Below are 27,145 nucleotides of genomic sequence, written 5' to 3' on the forward strand. Positions count from 1 at the left end.
TTTTATATACCCGTCAGAAACAGGTGTGAATCAAATAGCGGAATCCACTCATTTGAAGGGGTGTCCACATACTTTGGTACATGTAGTGTACTTCAGGGGTCAAATAGCTACATTAAATCAAATAGCTTAATTATCCTTACTATGAATTTCTTAAAACAATTCCATACAGCTTAGAAGAACCACCCTAGCTTTGACTCTCATTGGTTAACAAGCTCTCCCTCTCTCCATCTCTCTATCATGATTAGCTGTGAGGCCAGGTTGGTAGGCCGGGTCAGTCGGCAGTATTCCCAGATTGCAGATTTGGAACTCTGGCTGGCTGGTCGTAGTGCTGACTAATCTGCTGCTCCCACCTATCCTCTAATTTAGGAGCTGATCCTGTTATTACACATATGAGTATATGAGCCCTGGTCTCACTGGGATAGACCCGCAGGACCACTCAGCCTGCCAGGGAGCACACACAATAAAAAATAAAAACACTATAACAAACAACGATCTAGGCAAAAAAATGAAATGCAATTTCACATGCAATACAGATCAAAACACTTGGGTAAACTGTTAAAATCATTACTTATAATTATTTATAATAGGAAGCAAAAAGTGGAAAGTAGCATTGTTCGTGTTCGCATTTCACCTAACAGAACAGCACGCAAACATAGTGAATCTATAGGAGGAGAAACTGCAGTACTTGAGTGCCATGGCGTTGGTGTGTGGGAAAAACTGAGTTAACTATAAAAACGAACATTACACCCGGCTAAAATGCGTTTCATAATACTGCATGCGATTTGGATCTCTGCACATGTCAATATTTTGATTTCGATGTGAATTAGATTAATTGTGCAGCCCTAACACACATTGAGGCACACAAACACACACACTCTCCGTCATCTCTCTCTCTGGGGGAGTATGCCACTGTGTACATGTAATGGAGTCCCATAAAATGATCAGAAGGTATACTGTGAAATCTGGTGAATGAGCCTGTTTAGGAAGAAGGCCCTCAAAGGCTCCAGGGAGAGACAGGATTAGGTCAACTCACGATTCTACCTCTATGGGGTTTACACTGTTTATTACTTCGCTAATTATTGTTTAACTTAATCCTGTGTCATTCCTTTATTATTTGTCATATACTATATTCTATGGTATCAGGCCTCAGAAACAAGCTTGGAAAACCATGGGACTGTGTTCTTGGGAATTTATCCACGACTGCGTGACTGAATTTACTAATCAAGCAATTGAGCTGTGGTTTTACCTGAGCTCAGGCCATTCTAGCCAATCAAGATTGTATGCCATCCAATTTAACCAATTAAATTGCATGATTATCTTCTATATGACCTAGCTGAGTCTCTCACATCCATACTATTCATATGCAGTCCCTCCCTCCCTCGGTGCAATGGCAGCCGGCCAGTGTGACAGAGGGAGCGGTGTTCTGCATTTGATGGGCTCCATGTTTGACCATATGAAAGTGAGTCAAGCGCTCCCCAGCGAGACAGACACAGCCTCGGCTCACAGCACCAAACTGAAAGACATAGCAAAGTAGAGCACAGCATACATGATAAACCAGGGAGAGCACGCAAGATGGAGGGAGGGAGAAAGGAAGGAAAAATATGTATTGTCGAGACAGCTGCAGTGTGTCAGTGTCCCAGCTCATTATCTTACATTACAAGACCTGCTCCCTTCTTCTGTTTTCTCTCTGCAATCAGCTTGCTCTCTGTGTTTCCCGCCCCAGTCTCTCTCTTGCTTCACCATCGCTCGCTCCCCCCATTGTTTCTCTCTCTGCGAAGAGGTTATTACTCTGTACAGGCTGTTAGCTGTTGTCCTCCTTGTCTAAACAGTAGAGCGCCAGCAGCTTTCACCGAAACTACATATCCCAGAGGCAATAGCACCTTTCACCTAATCTACATATACAAGACACTAGGATATTTGTATTAATTTTATTGTAATTTCTTATTCTTATGGTCGTGTCACAATATATACATTGATCTTTTAAAATGTTTCTTTAAGTAAGCTTCGTTATACAATTAAAATATAAAATTCACTGCATTTCTAAGTCAGCCATAATCAAATGAATTCAGTGCTTGTGAAGTTATACCTAGGTTAAATATAGGCCTCCCTTACCCAGAAGACCCACTAATAACGTAATTATTTAATCAAAATAGTTTAATCTGCTTTTTTGCAATCACTGATATGGCTTTCAAGTCAACCAGAACCATGCATGTTTCAGTCTCCATATGACCCATTCTGTTGGACCAAAAACTCAACTAGAAATAGTGAGTTGAAACCACTTGTCAGAGAGGAAGAAGTGATCTCTGGTCTTGGGGGAGGGGCTTGGTGCGTGTATAAATGGGAAGGTGCACACAGCAAAGAATGAAGCGAAAGGTGATGAGACCAAAAAGACATGAACAAGCGGACATACAGTGGTTCTTCCTTTAAAGGTTTCAAGCTTGCTCCGCCGTTCGTGGTAGATAGAGGCATTCTGTCATTGCACCACAATACCACAGGGGGAGTTAGAACGCTGATCTATCAGTACTCTAAATTGTGGCACAAAATGACTATCTTGTCATAAATTAATGGAGGCGTTTTCAGTATAAGAGTCCTCTCTTCTCTGGCACTAGATTTGTGCATCAGGCAACAATGACAAACTGTCAGTGGTCCTGGAGTTAAGAGAGAACTTGGGTAAATACAATGGGGGAATTACACTTGACATGTGGAATGACAATTTATGAAAAATAGGCATGGTGGGCTTTTGGTTTCTCTCCCTCTAAAAACAGAAATAAATCATTCTAAATAGCAAACTGTTTTTATTTACCACAGTGTGAAAGACTGATAGCCCCTCTATAGAAAGTCCTTCTTTGCTGATGAAGGTAGTTATTTTTTAAACAAGCCATAGAAAATTGGTTGCAATTTCAGCTTAATCCACCAGAAAAGACTAAACAAATAATACAACAAATAGTGTGGTTAAACTTAGATATACTAATTGATTAAAAAAAACACACGTTATTAATTGGAACCTTTATCAAGTGGAAGGGAGGAAAAGTAAGGAACTTGTCTGTGGGCCCTGCATTAAAGACTATAATTGATTAAAGAAAATTGTGATAAATAAAAATACCCCCGTTTCATTTAAGGACAAAAAAAATGACAGCTGTGCAGATTGCAAAATAGTTGGGAAGAGATTTGAGATGTCGCGATTCAATGGCACATGGTTTATGAACTGACAGATAATTATCTGTTCTTCCTGAAAGCCTTAATCTGCTCACTTAAATGAACAGAGATCCTGGTCATGGTGCTACAGTATGTTGTTATAGCATCAAAGTGAGGACAATCGGCAATCTGATGTATACTTATGGCTTATTGTAAACTGCAAGTCACACCTTTCAAGTACTCCTCACCCCAAACTCCCCCCTTAGCTAATTTTTGAATGGTAACTGTGTTATTTATAAAAAATAAAAATAAATGACATTGCGACCAAAGAAAACAGACAAAATGGACAAAGTTCTCATCAAGCTAGCTACCCGTTCCAGGGTTAGGACTGTAACCAGAGGACTAGAAAAAGAGATTGTGAACTCTGCAAACAACGTTTCCACTCTGAGAATGGTAAATTACTAATTAATACATTCATTCAATACATTGGAATACAAAAGAGGCCATCCACTCATGATGGACTATTAGCAGGACAATACACTTGCCAAGAAGGAGGGGAGGGGGAGCATTGTAATTGTATAAAAGCCCCTTAGATATTTCTCTGTAACGTTTTACATCTCTAAATCAATATCACAGACCAGATTTGCCCTAACGAAAAATGCCCCTTAGATATTAATTTAGAATCCTTAATTAGATCTACAGGGACATTTTATTGATCTGCAAGTATTTTCATTCAGAAGCCACCTCTTAATGAGATCCGAGAGCTGTGCCATACCAATTATTATTGGATTATTCACCATGGCAACAACTTGTTAGTATAAAATGGGAAATTATGTGCAATTGATTTTTTCTATCGAATTCAATAATATATGTGTAGCACTGTAGATGCTGTGTTTTTATTTACAGTAGTGATGGACAGCTGGAGGCATTTTGTTTTCACAAGCGTAGCAGGCTGTGAATTCTGTAAACAAGGTTCCCATGGATGGGCTATTAGCAAGACAATAGACTTCAACCTTTATAAAAGGATAGTCTAATAGCTCGGCTACTGTCGGTGTGAAAATAAATCGCCCCCAACTTGCAATGTATTAAGTACTCTAAAGTTGTACATTTCTAACTCTAAACCTCATGCAACCGGAAAATGTTGGATCAAGCATATATTGTACCGTATTTGCTCATCAACATATTTATGCTTTCGTTAATAAAAGAATGATAAAAAGACTAATTCAAAATGCAGATGGAGGGAATAAATATCACTGAATGACAGAGCATGGGGACTGGTCTTTATAAATCAGATTTTTATGTGGAAATGTAAGGGTTAATTTGCTCTTCACTCGCAGTCACTTTAGTAGCCTAGACCTACGCCCGACCGGTCACGTTGTACAGCACCATATTTTCCTACCTGAAACCCTCAATTAAATAGTTTTAGCCGTGATTGTAAAATTAAAACCTTTCTTATTTAGTTTATAACTAAAATGCTTGACTGTAATTAAAGACATGGATGACTTGCATGCTGTGTGATGACATGCACAAATTAATGAGTGATTGATGTACTGTATATTTAAGCAGGCCTTTATGCCAATAAGTAAGTTACGCTAAAACAGCTACAGTAACAAATGTATTTTTGTTTTCTTGGAATAGAAACACGTTGTCCAGTGCCATATCTTCCTAACGGAAACCCTTAGGCCTACAGTACCACAGCTACAGTAAGAAATATATTTCAATTTTTCTTGGAATAGAAAAAAACAGTATTCAAATTAATTAAGCTACATTTCTAAAAATCAATCCCATATGGTCTGTTCTATTCAAGGCTCCCTTTGACTTGACACAGCGGTTGCATTAAGGAGAAGTCTATCTTTAATTCTGTGAGTAACAGTTGTATCTTTTATCAATGTTTATTATGAGTATTTCTGCAAATCACTGGATGTTTTGGTATCAAAACATTACTGCAGGTAACATGTCAATGTAAACTGAGATTTTTGGATATAAATATGCACATTATCGAACAAAACATAAATGTAATGTGTAACATGATGTCCTATGAGTGTCATCTGATGAAGATCAAAGGTTAGTGATTAATTTGATCTATATTTCTGCTTTTTGTGACGATCTTTAGCTGAAAAAATGGCTGTGTTTTTTTGACTTGGCTATGACCTAACGTAATCACGTTGTGCTTTCGCTGTAAAGCATTTTTGAAATCAGACACGATGGGTAGATTAACAAGATGTTTCTTTCATTTGCTGTATTGTTACCGTTTAATGTGTGCAAGTTACATATTTAAAAAATATATTTTTGAATTTTGTGCGCTGCCTTTTCAGCTGGATGTTGTCGAGGGGTTCCACGAGCGGAACGCCTGCGCTAGAAAGGTTAAATAACGTGCCATAGAAATTTGCGGCAGCCTGCATGCTGTGCTGCAGTACGACAACTTTTAAAGGAAGAACCACTGTAAATGGCCATGAAAAAATACAATAAACAATTCTTGCGATACAGGCATTTTGAATATCGCACCAAAACATATATTCTATTAAATTAAATTCAGTCAATATTGCCCAGCCCTACCAGAGGCGCTAGCACCTTTCACCTAAACTACATATCCCAGAGGACCACGCACCTTTCAGGAGAGAAAGAAGGAGGGGCAGAGTGAAGGAGTTTGTGAGAGAAAAAAATAAAGTAATGAAACAGACCGAATGGAGAAAGAAGGGAAAGAAGAGGAGAGAGGGGGAGAGCAGAGGAGTACACATCATCCATCACTGCATGGCAGGGCTAGTTCTCTGGCATGCACACACACACATGGAATAAAGTACTCAAAGAGCTATAACCCAATGGACAAACGATATCACCCCTCCCAACCACACCACTCCTCCAGCCTCAACATCTATGATTCCCTACCACACCACTCCTCCAGCCGCAACATCTCTCCGATTCCCTACCACAACCAGCCTCAACATCTCTGATTCCCTACCACAACCAGCCTCAACATCTCTGATTCCCTACCACAACATCTCTGATTCCCTACCACAACATCTCTGATTCCCTACCACAACATCTCTGATTCCCTACCACAACATCTCTGATTCCCTACCACAACATCTCTGATTCCCTACCACAACATCTCTGATTCCCTACCACAACATCTCTGATTCCCTACCACACCCAGCCTCAACATCTCTCTGATTCCCTACCACACCCAGCCTCAACATCTCTCTGATTCCCTACCACAACCAGCCGCAACATCTCTGATTCCCTACCACAAACAGCCGCAACATCTCTCTGATTCCCTACCACACCAATACTCCAGCCTCTGCAAAATTATCACCATTTATTCAGAGGGGGAAAGAGGGAGAGGTGAGAGTAACGTCAGAGAGTGAATGAGAAGAGGACAGTGGAAGTTAAGCAAGCGAGTGAAGGAAAGGAGGGGAGGAGAGATGAGCATTAAGAGGGAGCATGGAGCGCGGCCAGAGATCTGCTCCTGTTAGACGAGGAGCGTGGAGCCGGCAGAGAGGCCAAAATGCATGGCTGGAGCTCAATTCCACCACTCGCATTCCTCTAATAGGAGCAGGGAGAGGGGGATGACTGATACCGCAGGGGAGAGAGACAGAAAGAGGGGAAAAAGAGGAGGATTTGTGGTCATTTTCATTAGAGCTAGAGGGCAGATAAGAATGTTGGGAGGTGTGTGTGTTCATTAACATGGTGCACCTCAAGTGTTATTTCCCAGGCGACCATCTCTAACCTGTGGGCCTCCATCACTCCCCAGATGGCTAATGAAAGACTCTATCCCCCTTTCTCTTCCTCTCCTTGCTTTCACTCCCTTTGCGTTCCTAATCTGAGCCTATTTTTCATTGTGCTCTCCCCTGCCTCTGCTTCTCTACCTCTTTTGCATTCTGTTCAGCTGAACAAAGTCTGGTGCTTCATCAACAGCCTGTCAAATACCCCCACACACACACACACAAAGTAAACCCTCCCCCGCCTCCCACAATTGACACACACACAGCAAAGACTCCCCCCTTTGCAGACACACAGTGTAAACTAATCCCAGGTGAATAGTTACCTCCTGTCCTGAGAGGTAATAGGCGGCAAGCAGTCCTCCAATGAAGCGGATGTTGACCTCGAAGACAGACACCTCAGCGTTCTGAGGAAACAGAGGAGAGGGGGATCAATCAGAGACAGAGCACAGTACTGCCAGAGCAGCCTTGCACCAAAAACACATCCTATATACTGCACAGTAACACTAACAGCAGTTTGTAATGGCACACATTCCTAAATTCAACTAGCCTACTATTCAGACCAACACCAAATTCATATGTCAGACTAATAAAAAATAAGAAATGTACCTTTCCAAGTACTACCACTACCACTGTTCCCTGTGTAATACCCTCAACGTTCTCTCGAACAAACTGAATGGGCTGTAAATCCAACTGTCACCCTGGGAGAGTGGAGGTGGAGTGCGGAGGGGGGGGCAGCCCTGTCAGAATCCACCTTCAGTCAGCTCCGCTACCCATTTCCAACGACATTTAGGAGCCAGGTGCAGAGCGCCGTCATAAAACATCCTGTGTTAGAAAGTCTGCGGTTGGTCAGGTTATGCACACTACTGCACAACACAAAATATGGTAGCTGCCATATGGGTGATGTGCGCGCACACACACACCACACAGTACCAAAAAAGAGAAGTGTCATTCAGGTGACTGAAAACCTCAACGCAGTAACTATAAGTCATTCTGGTTATGCAGAAAATCAGAAACGTAACAATCATACAGTCATTCAGGTGTCTCAATTCATGTCATTCATGTGACTCCTGTAAACACAATGTGTAAGAATGAGAATACTGAAAGACTTCATACAAAGTAGACGTGAGAAGTCAGAAATGTTCTTTCCTTACCCCTGCAGTATTTCAACTCCTTTGAAATACGATGTGGCTTTTCATATTCAAAGGAATCTTGTATGAAACATTTAACATATGTCAGAATTTTCCTTTAAAACATTTTAAATTGTGAATGAGGAATGCTACTCCATATTAAAATCAGGTTAATCAAATCCAAGTGGGACATCATGTACTAGGCCTAATTCATCTCCCACAGCGCTATCCATTCAAATCTGACTTTAAACTCAGGTTTATTCATTCCGATCCCAGCATTGACTAACAGACTACATTAATTCAGTCGTGTCAATTAAATCTGACTGCATTCAGAGTCATCCATCACTACAGGAGCCATCCAGCTTTCGATGACTCACTACAAAGGACACACCAACATGGCAGCTATTTAATCATTAATTATTAGAGGCTTTAACACACACACACGTTGCGCACGCGTGTGTGTGTGTGTGTTAAAGCCTCTGAACACACACACACGCGCATTACGCGAACACACGCGTTATATATATATTTTATCCTTGCATCCCTTTTCTACCCCTCTCCCTCAGAGCTGACCGGAGCAGTTCAGAGGTAAATTACATTCCACAGGGTCAGCCTGTCATAAACACACACCGCCTGTGTTGTCATTACCTTTGCAGGGCTTTAATAACCCTAGCCAGAGCGAGCGAGGTTGAGGGAGAGAGACTGGTAAAACAGAAAATCAAGACAGAGGGGGAGATGCTCAGGCAGAGAAACAGACATGTGTCTCAGTCAGGGGTGTACTGATTGTCGTCCATTGGCCCTTTATGTGGTCTGGTGAGGGAGTTTATAAGCGAGAACCAGACAGACAGCCAGCCAAAGCCTCCTCTCAGCCTCTGCTCTCCTCTCTCAAGCAATCTCTCACTATCCTCTTTGCCTCTCCAATCTGCATATTTTTCATTCTCCCTCACCCCTCTCTCTTGCATGCCTTCTATATCTCACCTTCTTGGTTTCTCCTGGGTAAACAGAGTGAGATGTCCGGGCAGCCAATCCCCTCCGTGGCTAACTCAGACCACACTCTGCTCCAGACTCCCAGGCCTACCACCAAAATTCAACTTATCTGGCTCTGCACTGGAACTGCTGCCGCAGTGTCAATAATACTAATAACAATATAATATACAGTGCATTTATAAAGTATTCAGACCCCTTGACTTATTCCACTTTTTGTTATATTACAGCCTTATTCTAAAATTGATTACATACAAATTCATCAATCTACACACAATAGTCCATAATGACAAAGCAAAAATAGGTTTAGAAATGTTTGCATATAAAAAAAATACGGAAATACCTTATTTACATAAGTATTCAGACCTTTTGCTATGAGACTCGAAATTGAGCTCAGGTGCATCCTATTTCCATTGATCAGTCTTGAGATGTTTCTACAACTTGATTGTAGTACACCAGTGGACATGATTTGGAAAGGCACAGACCTGTCTATATAAATTTCCACAGAAAAAAAAATCTAGATTCTCTGGCCAGATGAAACCAAGACTGAACTATTTGCCCTGAATGTCAAGCGTCACGTCTGGACGAAACCTGGCACCATCCCTACGGTGAAGCATGGTGGTGACAGCATCATGCTGTGGGGATATTTTTCAGCGGCAGGGACTGGGAGACTATGGAAGGATCGAGGGAAAGATTTACGGAGCCAAGTACACAGAGATCCTTGATGAAACTCTGCTCCAGAGGGGTCAGAACATCAGACTGGGGCAAAGGATCACCTCCCAACAGGGCAACGACCCTAAGTACACAGCCAACAATGCAGGAGTGGCTTCGGAACAAGTCTCTGAATGTCCTTAAGTAGTCCTGCCAGAGCCCGGACTTGAACCCGATCTAGACTGGGAGAAACTCCACAAATACAGGTGTGCCACGGTTGTAGTCTCAAACCCAAAACTCGAGGCTGTAATCACTGCCAAAGGTTCTTCAACAAAGTACTGAGTAAAGGGTCTGAATACTTATGTAAATGTTTTTTTTAGTTTTTTTTTAAAAGTAAAAAAAAAATGTATTATAAACTTGCAAAAATGTCAAAAACCCGTTTTTGCTTTGTCATTATAAGGTATTGTGTGTAGCTTAATGAGGCAGGGAAAACTATTTAATCAATTTTAGAGTAAGGCTGTAAAATACTTACTTTGAATACTTTCCAAATGCACTGTATATGCCATTCAGCAGATGCTTTAATCCAAAGCGGCATGAGGCAGTCATGCGTGCGGACGCATTTATAAATAACACCTTGTGTAATATACTATTCCAACTTACAACAGTAAATTGAGACCCCAACTGGGGTTGATCCGAGGGCCTTCAAAAGGGGGGTCCACGAGCCGACCAGTTGCCCATCCCTGATGTAAACATAGATCAGTAACATCCTCCCTCTTTTTCTCTCACCCTCCCCTCGATCTCTCTCATCCATCTCCCATCTCTCTCCATCTTCCACAATCCTCCTTTTCCTTCTCTCCCTCTACCCCAGAGCTGACCGGAGCAGTCCAGAGGTGAATTACATTCCACAGTGTCAGCCTGTCAAACATTCACACCCCACCTGTGCTGTTATTACATCTGCAGGGCTTTAATAACCCTAGCCTGAAAGAGAGCGAGAGGGGTAAAACAGAGAATCAAGACAGAGGGGAGATGGCAGAGAAACAGACAGGGGTCTCAGTCAGGGGTGTACTGATTGCAGTCCATTTGCCCTTTATGTGGTCTGAAACACTTTCCCTGCCCACATCATTTCCATGACTCCGACCAGTGTGTCCAGTTCTCCCTCCATCACAGCAACGCTAGACGCTCCTTTCCTCATGTCTCAAAAGGCTTCACTAATGGACAGGGAATAAAAACCAGAGCCCTCTGTCCGTAGCTTGGCGGACTCTCTAGAGCCCCGTCTGTGTGGTTGATAGTAGATCTGAATAAGGTATAAGTGGCATCAAGCAAGTTGTTGTTGTTGGTTCTAGGTTCTCTGAAGGTTCTACCACATGCTTATATGGCACTGAAGACTACAAGCCAGAAGGTGGCAAAGTACAGAGTTTTCACTACTGAAGTACAGAAACAAAGGTTTTGTGCTCTACTCACCACGCTGAAGTCCAGGTTCTGCTCTATCCACTCTTGTCCGTCCTTGAACTCGTCGTGAAGTCCCATCATGTACAGGCTGTCTAAGGCGTCTACTATGGTGGCCCCCATCTGGGAATTACCTAGACAGAGGACATACACAGGGTTAGGGTCTCATGTAACAATAAATAATGCAACCAAAGGTCCTTATTGCCATATATATCAGGGTTAGGGGTCAATTCCATTTAAATTCCAGTCAATTCAGGTAGAACATTGAAATTCCAATTCTTATCAATAAGGAAAATGTAGAATTTCAATAATTTTGACTGGAATTTAAATGGAATTGACCCGAACCCTGATACACACAGTATGTGTGGCCCATGTAAAATGAATGAAACCCACACAGGGTTCTCCCCAGGATTTTTTAACAAGGTGGTGCTGCAGAGTCCTGTAAAAGTGGGAGGCCTGGAACGTGGCAGTTCTCCCCCAGTTCCTGCAATCTAGTGCAAAAAAACGATTAAAAGGCAGGGTTTCCAACTTTCAGGCCACCCTTCCAGCATTGGAGAACATCCCGCGGCTCCACTTCCAGCATTGGGGAACATCCCGCACTCCCCATGTCTATTTATATGGGCACAAGCACTGTTCGTGACAAACTGTTGGCAGAGAGAAAATGTTGCAGTTTTAAAGCAAATTTTCTTGCCATTGTATACATTTTGCCATGCCTAATGTTTATTCATGTGATATTTGAGTGACTCAAACATTACAACAAATTCTATGGGCAAAATAACCTAGCTAAAAAACATTATGAAGTTCTAAATAGTTCTAAGGTATGCAATGACTGACATGACAAGAGGAAAACTCATGATGCACTACCCAATTCCGAAATTGCCCCTTGTGCATTCTACTACAACAACTTTCAAGAGTACAGGGGCGCGCCCCACAGTTTGGGAACCACTGTATTAGGGTGTGGTGCCTGGCCTTAAATGATAACATAGAAATGTTTTAAATAGTGGCGCAGCGCCCCTCTTACATTCTTTGGAGAGAACTCCTGGGCCAAGAGTTTTTCCTCTTGGCCCAGGTCACTTGGTCAGGGAACACTCCTGGTTTGTTGTATAATGTCCCCCTTAGAGTAGGAGGTGTTGTCCCCCTAAAAGTAGGTTTGGTCCCTCTAAAAGTAAGAGGTGCTGTGCCCCTACAGCGGGCGTGACTTTGGATCCCATTTTAGCATGGACATTAAGGAGCGATCAGCCAATGATCGGAGTATCACCTTCTTCAAATTGGGTTGCCTATGGTTTATAAATCTCTAGGATGCACCATGACTTTACAATTTCCACTACGACCCACCTACCCCTGTCACTGTGAAGGCTGAATGAGTGAGAGGGAGAGCACCTTCAATGGAGAGAGCGAGAGAGATGCCATTACGGCTAGCAGGGATCTTCATTAAAACACGACTGACAGCCAAACCACTCACACTCCTCCCCTCCCTCAATGTGACCACAGGCCAAGGGAGTGATGCAGTCTGCCCAGGGTGGTGAGTGTGGGTCATTATAATTCACTTTAACTAACAGCAAAGCTCTATCACTGTAGTTCTGTTTAATACCGCTGAAGCGGCCTTAGTTTAATACTACATCTTAATACTGCAGCTCAGTTTGATGGTAGAGCTGTAATACTGTTGCTCTTTTTGATACATTTCTAGTACTATACCTACATCTCTGCATGCATTTCACTGCACCTTTAATACATGCTGTTAACTGTGTATGTGGCTTTGCTGGTGAACCCTAATGAGGAGAGAACCAGCCAGGCTGTAGTTCTGCTGGAGCTGCAGTGTTATCACTACAGACAGCAGTCCTAAATCACTCTAAAAATACACCCACCGGGCTGGCTGGCTGAGGCTGAGACTCTGGCCTGCCTGGGATCTGGACAGATTGGCCCTCCTGGAAGCAGAACAGACTCACTGCCATTTCCCCCCCCCCAATTTCGATCTTGTCTCATCGCTGCAACTCCCCAATGGTCTCGGGAGGCGAAGGTTGAGTCATGCGTCCCCAGAAACATGACCCGCCAAACCCGCCCGCTTATTAACCCAGAAGCCAGCTGCACCAATGTGTCGGAGGAAACACCACTTACCTGACAACAGAGGTCAGCTTGCAGGTGCCCGGCCTGCCACAAGGAGTCGCAATGAGCCCAGTAAGGCCCCCCCCAAAAGAGTTCATTTGGGTTGAGATCTGAGACGGCCATGATGTATGGTTTACATCGTTTTCATCTCAACATCTTAATCCATCTAATCCCTCCCTCCATCTGTCCTCCATGCCTCCTATCATCCCTCTGTACTTGTCACTTCATCAGTCTTATCAACATCCACTTACAACATTTCAAATTGGGCCAATCATATCAAATGAAGCTGGATTGGCATTTATACCTGGAAGTATTTAAAGATGGCAGACATTGTTAATCTGATACAAATTGTCCTGGATAAGGTTTATTTGGGGAATAATCATAACAGCTACTTTCTTCCTCCCTACCCTCTCCTCTGCCAATTTCATTGGGTGACAGATTTCCTAGCGCTCCAGTATAAATCCACACATGGCAAGGAACGTGATGTTTCATTATTCACTCATTTTCTCAGTCTAATAAACTGGCGGGTGTGTGTGTGTGTGTGAGGGGGGGAAATGGAGGGGGAGGGATAGCTCCACTCAGACAGACCAGACCCTGGGCCCAGTGCAGAGGGAGTTTGAGGGAGAACCAGACAGCTACTGCGCTGAAGCTGAGACCAAGTCCATGCCAAAGCCTCCTCTCAGCCCCCTCTATCTAGCAATCTCTCCCACTCTGCTCTTTGACACTCCCCTCTACACATTTTGCATTCTCCCTAACCCCTTCCTCTCACCTCTCTTGCATCCCTCCAACAGCTCACCCTCTCTGTTCCTCCTGAGTAAACAGCATGTGGGTCTGGCTTAATGATCAGTGTGGAGTAAGGGAAGCCAATCTCCTCATGGCCAACTCAGACCACGCTCTGCTCCTTCCGCCCACCACCAAATGACTGGCTCTGCACTGGAACATCTGCTGCTGCAACATCTACAGTATAATAACAATATCATATGTCATTTAGCAGACACTTTTGCCAAAAGCGTCATTGTCAAATTTATGCACGCATGACTTATGGGTGGTTCTGGGAATCAAACCCACTACGCTGGCGTTACAAGCGCTAAGCTCTACCACCTGAGCTACAAAGGACCATCTGTCCATTAGCCGGCTCCTATGAGCATCTCTGACTGGGCCTTTCACTGAGGACATGACCCTACATACACAGATTGACTGGGGGGGGGTTCTTTCGGCGCCACACAACCAAAACGCTGGCCAAGCCAGAGACAATTCAGGCTCCCTCCCACTAAGAACACAACTGGTTATATACTAATGACTGGATTTAAGCTTTAAGTCATATCTCTCTTCCCAAAGGGTTTGCTGTTAGCTCCACAGGACTACAACACCAGAGATTGTAAACAGAACACACTGGGTCTGTTAACAACACAGAGGGCTTGATCGGAGTCTTGCTTGCCACTGTGTTTGAGATGACATTCAGCGCCCTGCCTTCTCAGTGAAGCTGAGAATCCCAATGAGGATTTACAAAGTTTTTTTCTGACTGTCTATTATTTACTGTTAAGGTTAACTAGAGAGTCAAGATATCAACAATGACAAGAGGATGCCTGCCGGATGCCTTAAGCTGCAGGTACGACGCAACTTTTTTTTGTTGTTGTTGAATTTTTACCCCTTTTTCTACCCAATTTCTTGGTGTCCAATTGTTGTCTATCTTGTCTCATCGCTACAACTCCCGTACGGGCTCGGGAGAGACGAAGGTTGAAAGTCATGCGTCCTCCAATACACAACCCAACCAAGCCGCACTGCTGCTTCTTAACACAGCGCGCATCCAACTCGGAAGCCAGCCGCACCAATGTGTCGGAGGAAACACCGTGCACCTGACAACCTTGGTTAGCGCGCACTGCGCCCGGCCCGCTACAGGAGTCGCTGGTGCGCGATGAGACAAGGATATCCCTACCGACCAAGCCCTCCCTAACCCGGACGACGCTAGGCCAATTGAGCATCACCCCATGGACCTCCTGGTCGCCCCCGGTTACGACAGAGCCTGGGCGCGAACCCAGAGTCTCTGATGGCACAGCTGGCGCTGATGGCACAACTGCGCCACCCGGGAGACTACGCAACTTGCACACAATTCTAGTTGCTTGGAACACAGTTGCTTCTCAATTGCTCCATGAAACACCCCGCCTGCAACTAATAAACTTGATTGCATCCAATTGAAACTTTTCAACTTTGTGTAACTAGTTGCAAGCAACAGCCAATCAAAACGAATGCTTTTGTCACATGATCCAATCAAAGATTTGGGAAGTTGTCATGTCAACAAAACAGCTGTCAGTGCTGTGGAAACCGTGTTCAAGGTGGACAGAAGAAACATTACCCAAACTAGCACTGTATAAAGAAATACTGGAATCAGGGCTGGTACATGGTTTGGAAGTCAATGAAAACAATTTCTGAAGTGAACCCAGACCTCTCTCTGACCAGTTTAAACAAAAATTGTTCAACATGTGCTGCGCCAGCTAGCAAACTCGTTAGCTCATTGCTAGCTACACTATATATAGACACAAAAGTATATGGACACCCGTTCAAATTAGTGGATTAGGCTGTTTCAGCCACACCTGTTGCTGACAGGTATAAAACCGAGCACACGGACATACAATCTCCATAAATAAACATGGGCAGTGGAATGGGCTTACTGAAGAGCTCAGTGACTGTCAAAGTGGTACCGTCATAGAATGCCACCTTTCCAATGAGTCAGTTTGTCAAATTTCTGCCCTGCTAGAGCTGCCCGGGTCAACTGTAAGTGCTGTTATTGTGAAGTGTAATGTCTAGAAACAGCAATAGCTCAGCCGCGAAGTGGTAGGCCACACAAGCTCACAGAACGGGGCCGCCGAGTGCTGAAGCACATAGCATGTAAAATCGTCTGTCCTCAGTTGCAACACTCACTACAGAGTTCCAAACTGCCTCTGGAAGCAACGTCAGCACAAGAGCTGTTCGTTGGGAGCTTCATGAAATTGGGTTTTCATGGCCGAGTAGCCGCACACAAGCCTAGGCCCTTTAATTCCAGTGAAGGGAAATCTTAACGCTATAGCATACAATGACATTCTAGATGATTCTGTGCTTCCAACTTTGTGGCAACAGTTTGGGAAGGCCTTTTCTTGTTTCAGCATGACAATGACCCCATGCACAAAGCGAGGTCCATACAGAATTAGTTTGTCGAGTGTCGAAGAACTTGACTGGCCTGCACAGAGCCCTGACCTCAACCCCATCGAATACCTTTGGGATGAATTGGAACACCTACTGGAAGCCTTTCAATAGCCCAACATCAGTGCCCGACCTCATTAATGCTTGGGGCTGAATGGAAGCAAGTCCCGCCAGCAATATTCCAACATCTAGTGGAAAGCCTTCCCAGAAGAGTGGAGGCTGTTATAGCAGCAAAGAGGAGGACCAACTCCACATTAATGCCCATGATTTTGGAATAAGATGTTCGACGAGCAAGTGTCCACATACACTTCATGACCAAAAGTATCTAGCGAGCTTGATCAAAGTGTTGCCAATTTCATTTTGTCTAGCTAGCTAAATTGTACAGCCAGCATTTTGTCTAAATCCATCATTTGTGAAATCACGATGTAATGCAGCAGATGACATGGCGTGAGTTTAGAATTCTCACACAATACCATAGAAGCAGCTTCAATTTGATTGGCTGTTGCATACAAATGTAATCGTGTTTGAGTTGCTTCATGTAACAGCAAAGCTGCTTTAGATCTCACTTGCAACCTGCAACTACAACAAAAATTGTGTGAATGTTGCTTTGTGTAACTCCAGCCTTAGGTCTGAGAACATTACATTGGAGATTACATGTAATCTGACAACTTCTTTCTTGACAAAAGTTCTTGCATTCTCTCATTTGATATTTTTAAAAGAGGAAGAACTATAACATGACTAATGTGCATGACTATTGCAGAGATCATGTGGGCTTTGAACCGCTAACCAAGGGAACAAACTGCCTTCTGGCTGTTTTTTTGTGCACTCCATCTCTCTACAGAAGCCTATGTAATATCCAATGTGTTATTTTAAGTGTACCAGGCCCCTCACAGATTAACATATCTTGTGTAAACTTTCAACAAATGACTTCTATGGCTGAAGGGCAAGAGCAGCAACGTTTCTTGAAAGTTGGAATACACAAAGTCATCCGACAAGAACTGTGTGTGGAGACTTCTGTGATTCGGTACAGCAGCATAGCTGAAGAAAACAAAGGTCTACCAGATCCTTCAAACACCAGCGGTATGCAGGTACTTTAGGCAGTGTAAACTAATCACACAATCTGAGTACACCAATCCATCTGTGTCAGAAATTGAGATCAAAGAGTTTGAGAAGGGGAAACCAGGGTAAATCTCTAGTGTGCTTTATCAAATAGCCGTACCAGGGACTGTTGGAAATAATATACAGGTAACTGCAAAAAATAAAGGAAACACCGACATAAAAAGTGTCTTAATAAGGTGTTTGGCCACCACGAGCCAAAAGAGCTTCAATGGGCCTGGGCAAAGATTCTACAAGTGTCTGGAACTCTATTGGAGGGATGCAACACCATTCTTCAACAAGAAATTCCATAATTGTGTTTTTTTGTTGGTGGTGTAAAAGGCACCGCTCCAAAACCTCCCACAAGTGTTCAATTGAGTTGAGATCTGAGACAGCCATGACGTATGGTTTAAATCGTTTTCATGCACATCAAATCCTTTGGTGACCACTCATGCCCTGTGGATGGGGGCATAGCCATGGTAGGCAAAATAATGGGCACCTGGTCCTGCCCTAAGCCTGAGGGGATGTTAATTACTTAGGAATAGCTCAGGAACTACACCTGTGTGGAAGCATCTGTTTTTAAGATACTTTGTATACCTCATTCAAGTGTTTCCTTTATTTTGGCAGTTACCTGTATTCTACAGCTATTTTAGGTCTGTTGCTGTTTATTAGTAACGAGTACAATGAACTCTTCAGCGATTTTTTTTGTCATGTTTTGATATAGGCTAATCCATTCACTGAAGCAGGAAGACTAGGCCTGTACTTTGAGTTGGCAGTCTTCTTATACATCCATGTAGGGCTGTAGGCACCAAAACTCTAGACACAATAAGATGGGAAAAGGATTTCTGACACGCTTTTATCTTTCCTTTTTTTCAGATTAACCTAGTACTTATACGCACTGGGGTTAACCCTGAACTCAATGAAGTGTATGGGCTGAGATTCTTGATTTAAATGACGTGTGTGCACGTATGTGTGTGTGTGTGTGTGTGTGTGTGTGTGTGTGTGTGTGTGTGTGTGAGAGAATGGAAGTGTGCATGTGCGCAGCTGCTGACAGACTTTTCACACCCGGAGAACATCCATTCTCACATCCAGTCTCTCAGCTGAGGCTTCTAGTCTGGGTGATAACTAAACCTGCAGAAGATGCAACCACTCAGAATTGAGGAGAACATTTATCTCCGACCTACCAACATTCCTTTCATTACAAAGGAGAGGTGCTCCCCCTTCCTAACTCGGTTGGCGCCTGCCTAAAACAGCTAGGCTTTTTGATTTCTGTGGTGAAATTTTGAGCTTGTCTCTTCTCAATGTCTCCATCTTTCTATATTTCTCTCTCCTCCATCTCTCCCTCTCAATCTTCCGCTCCCTACCTTGGCCCATCTCCAGAGGGACTGTGTGATGAGGCTGTGGGCTGTGTGCTGTGGGACCTGCCAGTCACTATATACGGCCTGATGAATATTTACTGAGCTATAGCACTTTGATGAAATTCTGGAGCAGTGAATGTGAGCGAGGCCTCGTTTTAGGGACACCTACACTGTGGTGAGCAGATGTTCTTCCTTCCTCCTCCCAATGGTCTCACTCTGCATGATGGGTCTTCTCAACGTGACGTCCTGTACCATTATTAAGCGTTTCCCCTTCCAGTCATTAGTACAAATATTCATATTTATAGAAGAAGATGTTAACGACTCCAGAGCTGCAGAGTTGAGGAACAGGCCCATTCAATAGCGTTACTCCGAAGAATAGTTTCTCTTGTCATAAATGTGATGTTTTGTCAAACAAAAAGGGGGAGGTCATTTTGTGCTCCTTTTTAGGCTGTCATTAAAGTGGATTGTTCAAAAGAGTTCTAACTTTCTCCTTATCCCTTTTTCCTCGCGTTTGAGGGGCTTATACGCATTCCGACAACTCAGAAGAGGGAAAATCAGTTTGCTTTCCTGCCTGCCGTCCAATTTGGCACCAGCCTGCCTGTTAAAAGTTGAATCAGAGTGTAACGCTGGGAATATGGGAAAAGGGGAGAGTTGGAGCAGCCTAGAGGGAAATGTGACAACATCCTGTTGGGAGGGACCCGGAGCTAGGTTCAGTCTCTGCAATTGTTCCCTGGCCCCTATATATAGTGTACTACTTTTGACCAGAGCCCATTGGGCAAACCAGTAGTGCGCTATATAGGGACTAGTGGGCCAGTTTGGACGCAGTCTCTCATCTCACCGGGCCTCTAAAGCTGCTAGCAGGTCCAGGCCACCTTCAACTTCAGCACTGAGAGAAATAAATAAATACTATAAAGCAACTGGTTATTAAATCAGGGCGACATGCAACAATTCCTCCCTAAATATCCTCTCTGAGGGCCAGGAGGATTTAGACTACACCAAGGATAGAGCCCATGTAACACACACCCCTAGAAACACACTGTACGGTACAGAACATACGTGCCAAACAGAGAGGTGTTTACTATTGGCACAGTACTCACTACTGTGCACTGCTGCACTAATGCATATGGATTGATAAGAAATATCACAAACACAAATATGCAAACAAACCAACACTGGAGACTAGAGATGTTGTGCTGGCTTATTGGAGGTGTTCGCTCATTTCAGAGTGTTGGGTATTGACTGGGGAGTTTCTCAGCACTTAAGAGAAAACGAGATACAGGCTGACTCTAACCTGACTCACCAGGCTGAGCCTCATCTCTCCATCTTTCTTTCTCCCACACTCCCTCAAGCTGAAATCAGTGTCTCTGGCCCCTCCAGCTGTCATTATAAAGTCATCACCACCACCACATCATCTCTCCCCACTCAGGATTCATCCACTACCCCAGTTAAAGCATCCATCCCAGTGATCCCACAGCACAGCCGGCCTGGGAAGCTTTAAGACTAACGTCGCCACTGCTGTATCATTTCCCACAAGAGCAGCGACAAGCTCCCTCGCTCTCTCACCAACATGGTCGTCCAACAAGGAAATGACTGTTCATTAGGAGTATATTAGCCACCCAGGGAGCACAGTTCGACAACCAGCAGAAGAGTATGTGTGTAATTGGAGATGTTATCAGAGCTCCGACAGGGGGGCTAATGGGAATGGGAATATTGTAATGAGCTTATAAATATTGAGGAGAGATGAGAATATAACCCTGGGGGAGGGACTTAGTCTCGTCAATCCCACATCCCCCGAGGTGTGATTGGAGGAATCCATCTCTGTCATAATAGAGCTCCTCAGCTTATAGTGCTAAAAACCAGAAATGAGTTACCTCTGGTTCGTTCAGCCATTCATATGGGGGAAAGAATGGGGTTTTGGGCTAAACGCCGAAAATAAGGTCTGAGGTAAACACAGGCTTAGGCGACCTTACATGTTTTGTTCAATGAGATAAAAAGCTTTAAAATTCACTAAAAGTGAAATTAGCTGATGAAGATTGTGTTTACCACAGACCTTTTTTGCATTAATTTAAATACAGATACATTTATTTCCCCATTGGCTTTGAATGAGCCATTGCGTAGTTAATGCCTACAAAAACACTGCTTTCTAAAGCTGCTCATGTTTAGAGCCACTGAAGGAATAATTTAGAACGCCAAAGTGGTATTACATCCTGTTGCTCTGTGATCCCTCCCTCAACCATCCTTGCTTTGGACCTAACTGGAGTGCATTATTTTCTCAGGTTGCTTCTTATGAACCCTCCCTGTGTATTTTCAAGAGGTGTTCCATACATTACCACTTGTGAATTCCACTCTGATCTTGTCACCAGTGAACACAAACTGACATGCACACCTCCCTCTCCTCCAGCCTCATTTCGCTGCATATTCCCTCCACATTGCTCTCTTCTCATCTTCCCCTTCATGTTTCTCTCCATCTCCCTCAACTCCTTTAACTCAGCACCTCCTTCTTCTCTATCCCTCTTTTTCTCTCCTCACCCTACCCTCTGGACAGTGATGGAATGTGTATTCTCTATGTGAGTCTCAGACATCTGGGTTCTGAATGATCCTATTTGGTTCTTCATCCCATTATCAGACATCCACTGCTAGGTTTCTCCACATCTCCTCTCCTCCGCCCAACGTGCGTTAATCAGAACTCTCCCACGGGCGCGTTGCCATGGCGCCATTTCACAGCCCTTCCCAGAATGCTCCAATGTGCTATTCTGCCCTGGGAAACGACCATATGAAGACATGACCTACATGTTAAAAAACAACCAACTGACTAACTAACGGCCTGCAAACTGGGGAAGGAAGAGGAGCTGTCGACCACGGGATGGCTCCAAATGTATGATCCTATTATCTAATAAATCTGTAATAACAACTAATCTTATTACCTAATCAATTCATTCCCCCTACAGGACTGTTGAGTGAAAAGCAAAGTGCTAACAGCTAGGCTAGCAGGTTTGTAGTGTATTACAGAGAAAGAAAGCACGACACAGATAAGGGACGACACAGATAATCCATTACATTGACCAGATACTTCATTGGCCGCTCTAACAATGAAAAGGCATTCCTTAAAAAAATGGAAGGCAGTCGGGAAGAGGCAAGATCCGGTGGGACCATTCTAGGCAATGAGAGGGCAGAAACGAGTGTAATAACGGGCACAACTCCAACATAAAAAGTGTTTATTCTCAAACTTGCTGGGATGTCACGTGACCTATTTATATCAGTGCACTCGTAAGCATTACGAAACTTCTATTTGAGCAAATAAGCCATTCGATTTTTTTGTTAACCAAATTCGACACTTGCTCATTGACCGATTTTGGGCCCAGTTATTCCTCTCGCTTCGGCTCTGCCTCTCTGGGGAAGACCAGGCATCCAAACAAACCTGAACTCAGCTGCCCCTTTAATCGCTATGGCAACTGCTCTCTGAGCTGAGCAGAGTAGGGAGCCAGAGGGTGGGGCTGGAGGGAGAGATCCTTTCTGGAAGACAACCTGGATTCTACTGTGTGAGGGTAATACAAAGTGAGCCCTGCTATGCTGTCTGGGGTTGTAGGAAGGACAGGCAGGTGTCCATATCATGTCTCATTTCTCACCGTATCCCACAATTCAGCAGGCCTTTAAACAGTGCATACCAAGAGTACCGTTCTTTGTGACGTCACTATGCATCAGCCTATTTGTAAAGGCAAGTGAAATAAGAGCGGAGGGTGGGAGCAACTTATTGGAATGAGATCCAGCCCTGGTTGCATAATATCCTCAGGAGTGGGATCTCCTGGGCTTGGTCATAGAACCATCAACATCCAGGCAATGCATGCAGACAAGCTTTTACAAAAACACTGCATAAGGACTGCATAGATGAGCTAGGAGATCCTAAGTGCACTGAAAACACTCCCAATCCAATTGGAGTCAAATGTCACCATAAACGTCACTTGATAAAAAATAAAAAAACATTTCTTTATCTGACCACATCAATGCCGTTAATGTTGATAAACCTGAGGTGGTTATTACATTGTGTGTATTATCTGCCTGGCCCTGCCATGGGACTGCTAGGCCAGTGGTGTGGCTTTCAGTCCAGTTTACAGTGCGGATCAATGTAACCCGACCCTGTGCTCCCCAGAGAGCAGTTTCCTGTAAACACCAGAGAGTCCGTCAGTGTGTTTAAAGATCAGAGCCTTGTCAGTCTGCTCTCCACCCTTCCACAGTAAACAGAACGACCTTCTTTCGCCTCTCTGCTCTCTGTGACCGATGGATGAGCACAATTACAGGTCAAACGCTTTCCAACCGAATCCATGCTCAGGTCGATGGGACTGACAGACTATGATCCCAATATGTGAGTGGGCCAGACAGTGAGGGATATGACTATGGACTGACCACAGAGGGATGACAATGCTCCTAAAAGTCAGTTAACCACCCACAAGTAGGTTAAACCACATCATCCACCACAAGGTAAGAACTATGCCCACAGAAGACCTTGTGTCCGGGAAACCTGCCCATACTGTCCTACTGAAGGCATCATGGTTGTGTGTCATAGGAACATAGTCCGAGGACAGCAGTTCAGCATCCCACGTTAGCATACAGTGCATTGGGAAAGTATTCAGCAAAAAAATAAATCAATTGAAATAGAAAAATAACACGTGGAATAAATGCACAATGAGTAACGATAACTTGGCTATATACACAGGTACCAGTATCTAGTTGACGTGCAAGGGTACAAGGTCATTGTGTGTGTGGTACACACACACACACACACACACACACACACACACACACACACACACACACACACACACACACACACACACACACACACACACACACACACACACACACACACACACACACACACACACACACACACACACACACACACACACACACACACACACACACACACACACACACACACACACACACACACACACACACACACACACACACACACACACACACACACACACAGGGTAGCCTAGTGGTTAGAGCTTTGGACTAGTAACCGAAAGGTTGCAAGTTCGAATCCCCGAGCTGATGAGGTACAAATCTGTCATTCTGCCCCTGAACAGGCAGTTAACCCACTGTTCCTAGGCCGTCATTGAATATTAAGAACAAATGACTTGCCTAGTAAAATAATGGTTAAAAAAATAAAAATAAAATATGTATGGGTATATATACACACACATACTTACATACACACATGTATATACACACACGTGTATACACACACATGTATGTGTATATATATATATATATATATATATTTGTGTATATATATATATATATATATATATATATATATATGTATGTGTATATATGTATGTGGATATATATATATATACACATATATATATATATATATATACACACATATGTATATATATGTGTATATGTGTGTATATGTGTGTATATATGTGTGTATATATATATGTATATGTGTATATATGTATATATATGTGTGTGTATATATGTATATATATATGTATGTGTATATATGTATATATATATACACACATATATATATACACATATACACATATATACATATATATATATACACATATATACACACATATACATATATACACATATATATATATACACACACATATATATACACATATATACACACACATACATATATATATATATATACACACATATACATATATACACATATACACATATATACACACATACATATACACACATACATATGCACACATATACATACATATATACACATATACATACACACACATATATATACACATACATATACACACATATATACACATACATATACACACATATATACACATACATATACACACATATATATATACATACACACACACATACATATTTATATATATATATATATATATATACACATACACATATATACACACATATACACATACATATATATATATATATATATATATATATACACATACACATATATACACACATATACACACATATACATATATACATATATACACACATATACATATATACACATATATACACATATACATATACATATATACACATACATATACATATATACACATACATATACATATATACACATATACATATATACACCCAAGATGGCGTAGCAGTAAGTCGTCCTGTCGTGTCGTGTCCCTGTATATTTCGTTTATTTTTCATTTTTTACATAGCTATCCCTTTAAAAACATTTTGCTAAACCTAAGCTTCCAAATACGCTGGATCTTCACAACTAGCTATCTAGCTAAACCGCAACCCCGGATGATTACCCCTGGCTAGCGTTTCCACCCACTTAGCTTGAAGCTAGCCCGGCCTGCGCTACCACCGTAGCATACTCCTGAGCTACAATACCCGGGCCCACGACCGGTCTATCGATGTCACCGCATGAAGAGGAATAAACAGACTCACCCCATCGCGACGTCCCCCAAAGGCTAACTCTCTAGCCCTCGCTATCTCCCTGCTTGCTAATTCGGCCTGCTAACTGCTAGCTTGTCCAGCTCCGGTCCGCTAACTGCTACCTTGTCTAGCCCGGGTCTAGCCCGGGCCTACAAACTGTTAGCTTGTTAGCTTGTTAGCTTGTCCCAAACGCCCACCGGACCCATATTTACTTTCTATCTCTTTTGACTTTTAATTTGTTTATACCTTCCGGAAACCTGCCTCACCCAATGTGATACGGAATCGCTATTATTTTTTATTTATTTTTAGAACACACTCAAGAACCTCCAGAAGCTAACCAGCTAACTAGCTACAAGCTATTTAGTCATTGTTAGTTTTTTTTAACCTGGATAACACTCGCCAGTCCAGCTTCCCTGCCCCATCCACCGCTGCCCCCTGGACACTGATCTCTTGGCTACATAGCTGATGCACGCTGGACTGTCCATTAATCACGGTACTCCATTCTGCTTGTTTGTTTTATCTGTTGGCCCCGTTGCCTAGTCTACACCATTTTACCTGCTGTTGTTGTGCTAGCTGATTAGCTGTTGTTTCACCTACTGTTTTAGCTAGCTTTCCCAATTCAACACCTGTGATTACTGTATGCCTCGCTGTATGTCTCTCTCAAATGTCAATATGCCTTGTATACTGTTGTTCAGGTTAGTTATCATTGTTTTAGTTCACAATGGAGCCCCTAGTTCCACTCTTCATACCCCTGATAACTCCTTTGTCCCACCTCCCACACATGCGGTGACCTCACCCATTACTACCAGCATGTCCAGAGATACAACCTCTCTCATCATCACCCAGTGCCTGGGCTTACCTCCACTGTACCCGCACCCCACCATACCCCTGTCTGCGCATTATGCCCTGAATATATTCTACCATGCCCAGAAACCTGCTCCTCTTATTCTCTGTCCCCAACGCTCTAGGCGACCAGTTTTGATAGCCTTTAGCCGCACCCTCATACTACTCCTTCTCTGTTCCGCGGGTGATGTGGAGGTAAACCCAGGCCCTGCATGTCCCCAGGCACCCTCATTTGTTGACTTCTGTGATCGAAAAAGCCTTGGTTTCATGCATGTCAACATCAGAAGCCTCCTCCCTAAGTTTGTCTTACTCACTGCTTTAGCACACTCTGCTAACCCTGATGTCCTTGCTGTGTCTGAATCCTGGCTCAGGAAGGCCACCAAAAATTCAGAGATTTCCATACCCAACTATAACATCTTCCGTCAAGATAGAACTGCCAAAGGGGGAGGAGTTGCAGTTTACTGCAGAGATAGCCTGCAAAGTAATGTCATACTTTCCAGGTCCATACCCAAACAGTTCGAACTACTAATTTTGAAAATTACTCTCTCCAGAAATAAGTCTCTCACGGTTGCCGCCTGCTACCGACCCCCTCAGCTCCCAGCTGTGCCCTGGACACCATTTGTGAATTGATCGCCCCCCATCTAGCTTCAGAGTTTGTTCTGTTAGGTGACCTAAACTGGGATATGCTTAACACCCCGCCAGTCCTACAATCTAAGCTAGATGCCCTCAATCTCACACAAATCATCAAGGAACCCACCAGGTACAACCCTAACTCTGTAAACAAGGGCACCCTCATAGACGTCATCCTGACCAACTGGCCCTCCAAATACACCTCCGCTGTCTTCAACCAGGATCTCAGCGATCACTGCCTCATTGCCTGTATCCGCTACGGAGCCGCAGTCAAACGACCACCCCTCATCACTGTCAAACGCTCCCTAAAACACTTCTGTGAGCAGGCCTTTCTAATCGACCTGGCCCGGGTATCCTGGAAGGACATTGACCTCATCCCGTCAGTTGAGGATGCCTGGTCATTCTTTAAAAGTAACTTCCTCACCATTTTAGATAAGCA

At 43.4% G+C, this 27,145-nt stretch overlaps 1 protein-coding gene across 5 annotated transcripts in view; it reads right to left on the reverse strand.

Annotated features, from left to right (window-relative positions):
• Positions 1-27,145, reverse strand: part of LOC109869372 (mannosyl-oligosaccharide 1,2-alpha-mannosidase IB) — a 146,119-nt gene that overhangs the window by 54,508 nt on the left and 64,466 nt on the right. For all 5 annotated transcript variants that reach the window (XM_020459463.2, XM_031799179.1, XM_020459500.2 and 2 more), the window contains 2 exons: positions 11,081-11,199; positions 7,181-7,261 (listed from right to left, as the gene is read on the reverse strand). In XM_020459463.2, coding sequence (XP_020315052.1) covers positions 7,181-7,261; positions 11,081-11,199 — 200 coding nt within the window. The remainder of the gene's footprint in view (positions 1-7,180; positions 7,262-11,080; positions 11,200-27,145) is intronic.

This window comes from Oncorhynchus kisutch, linkage group LG2 (assembly GCF_002021735.2).
Source record: "Oncorhynchus kisutch isolate 150728-3 linkage group LG2, Okis_V2, whole genome shotgun sequence".
Taxonomy (NCBI): domain Eukaryota; kingdom Metazoa; phylum Chordata; class Actinopteri; order Salmoniformes; family Salmonidae; genus Oncorhynchus; species Oncorhynchus kisutch.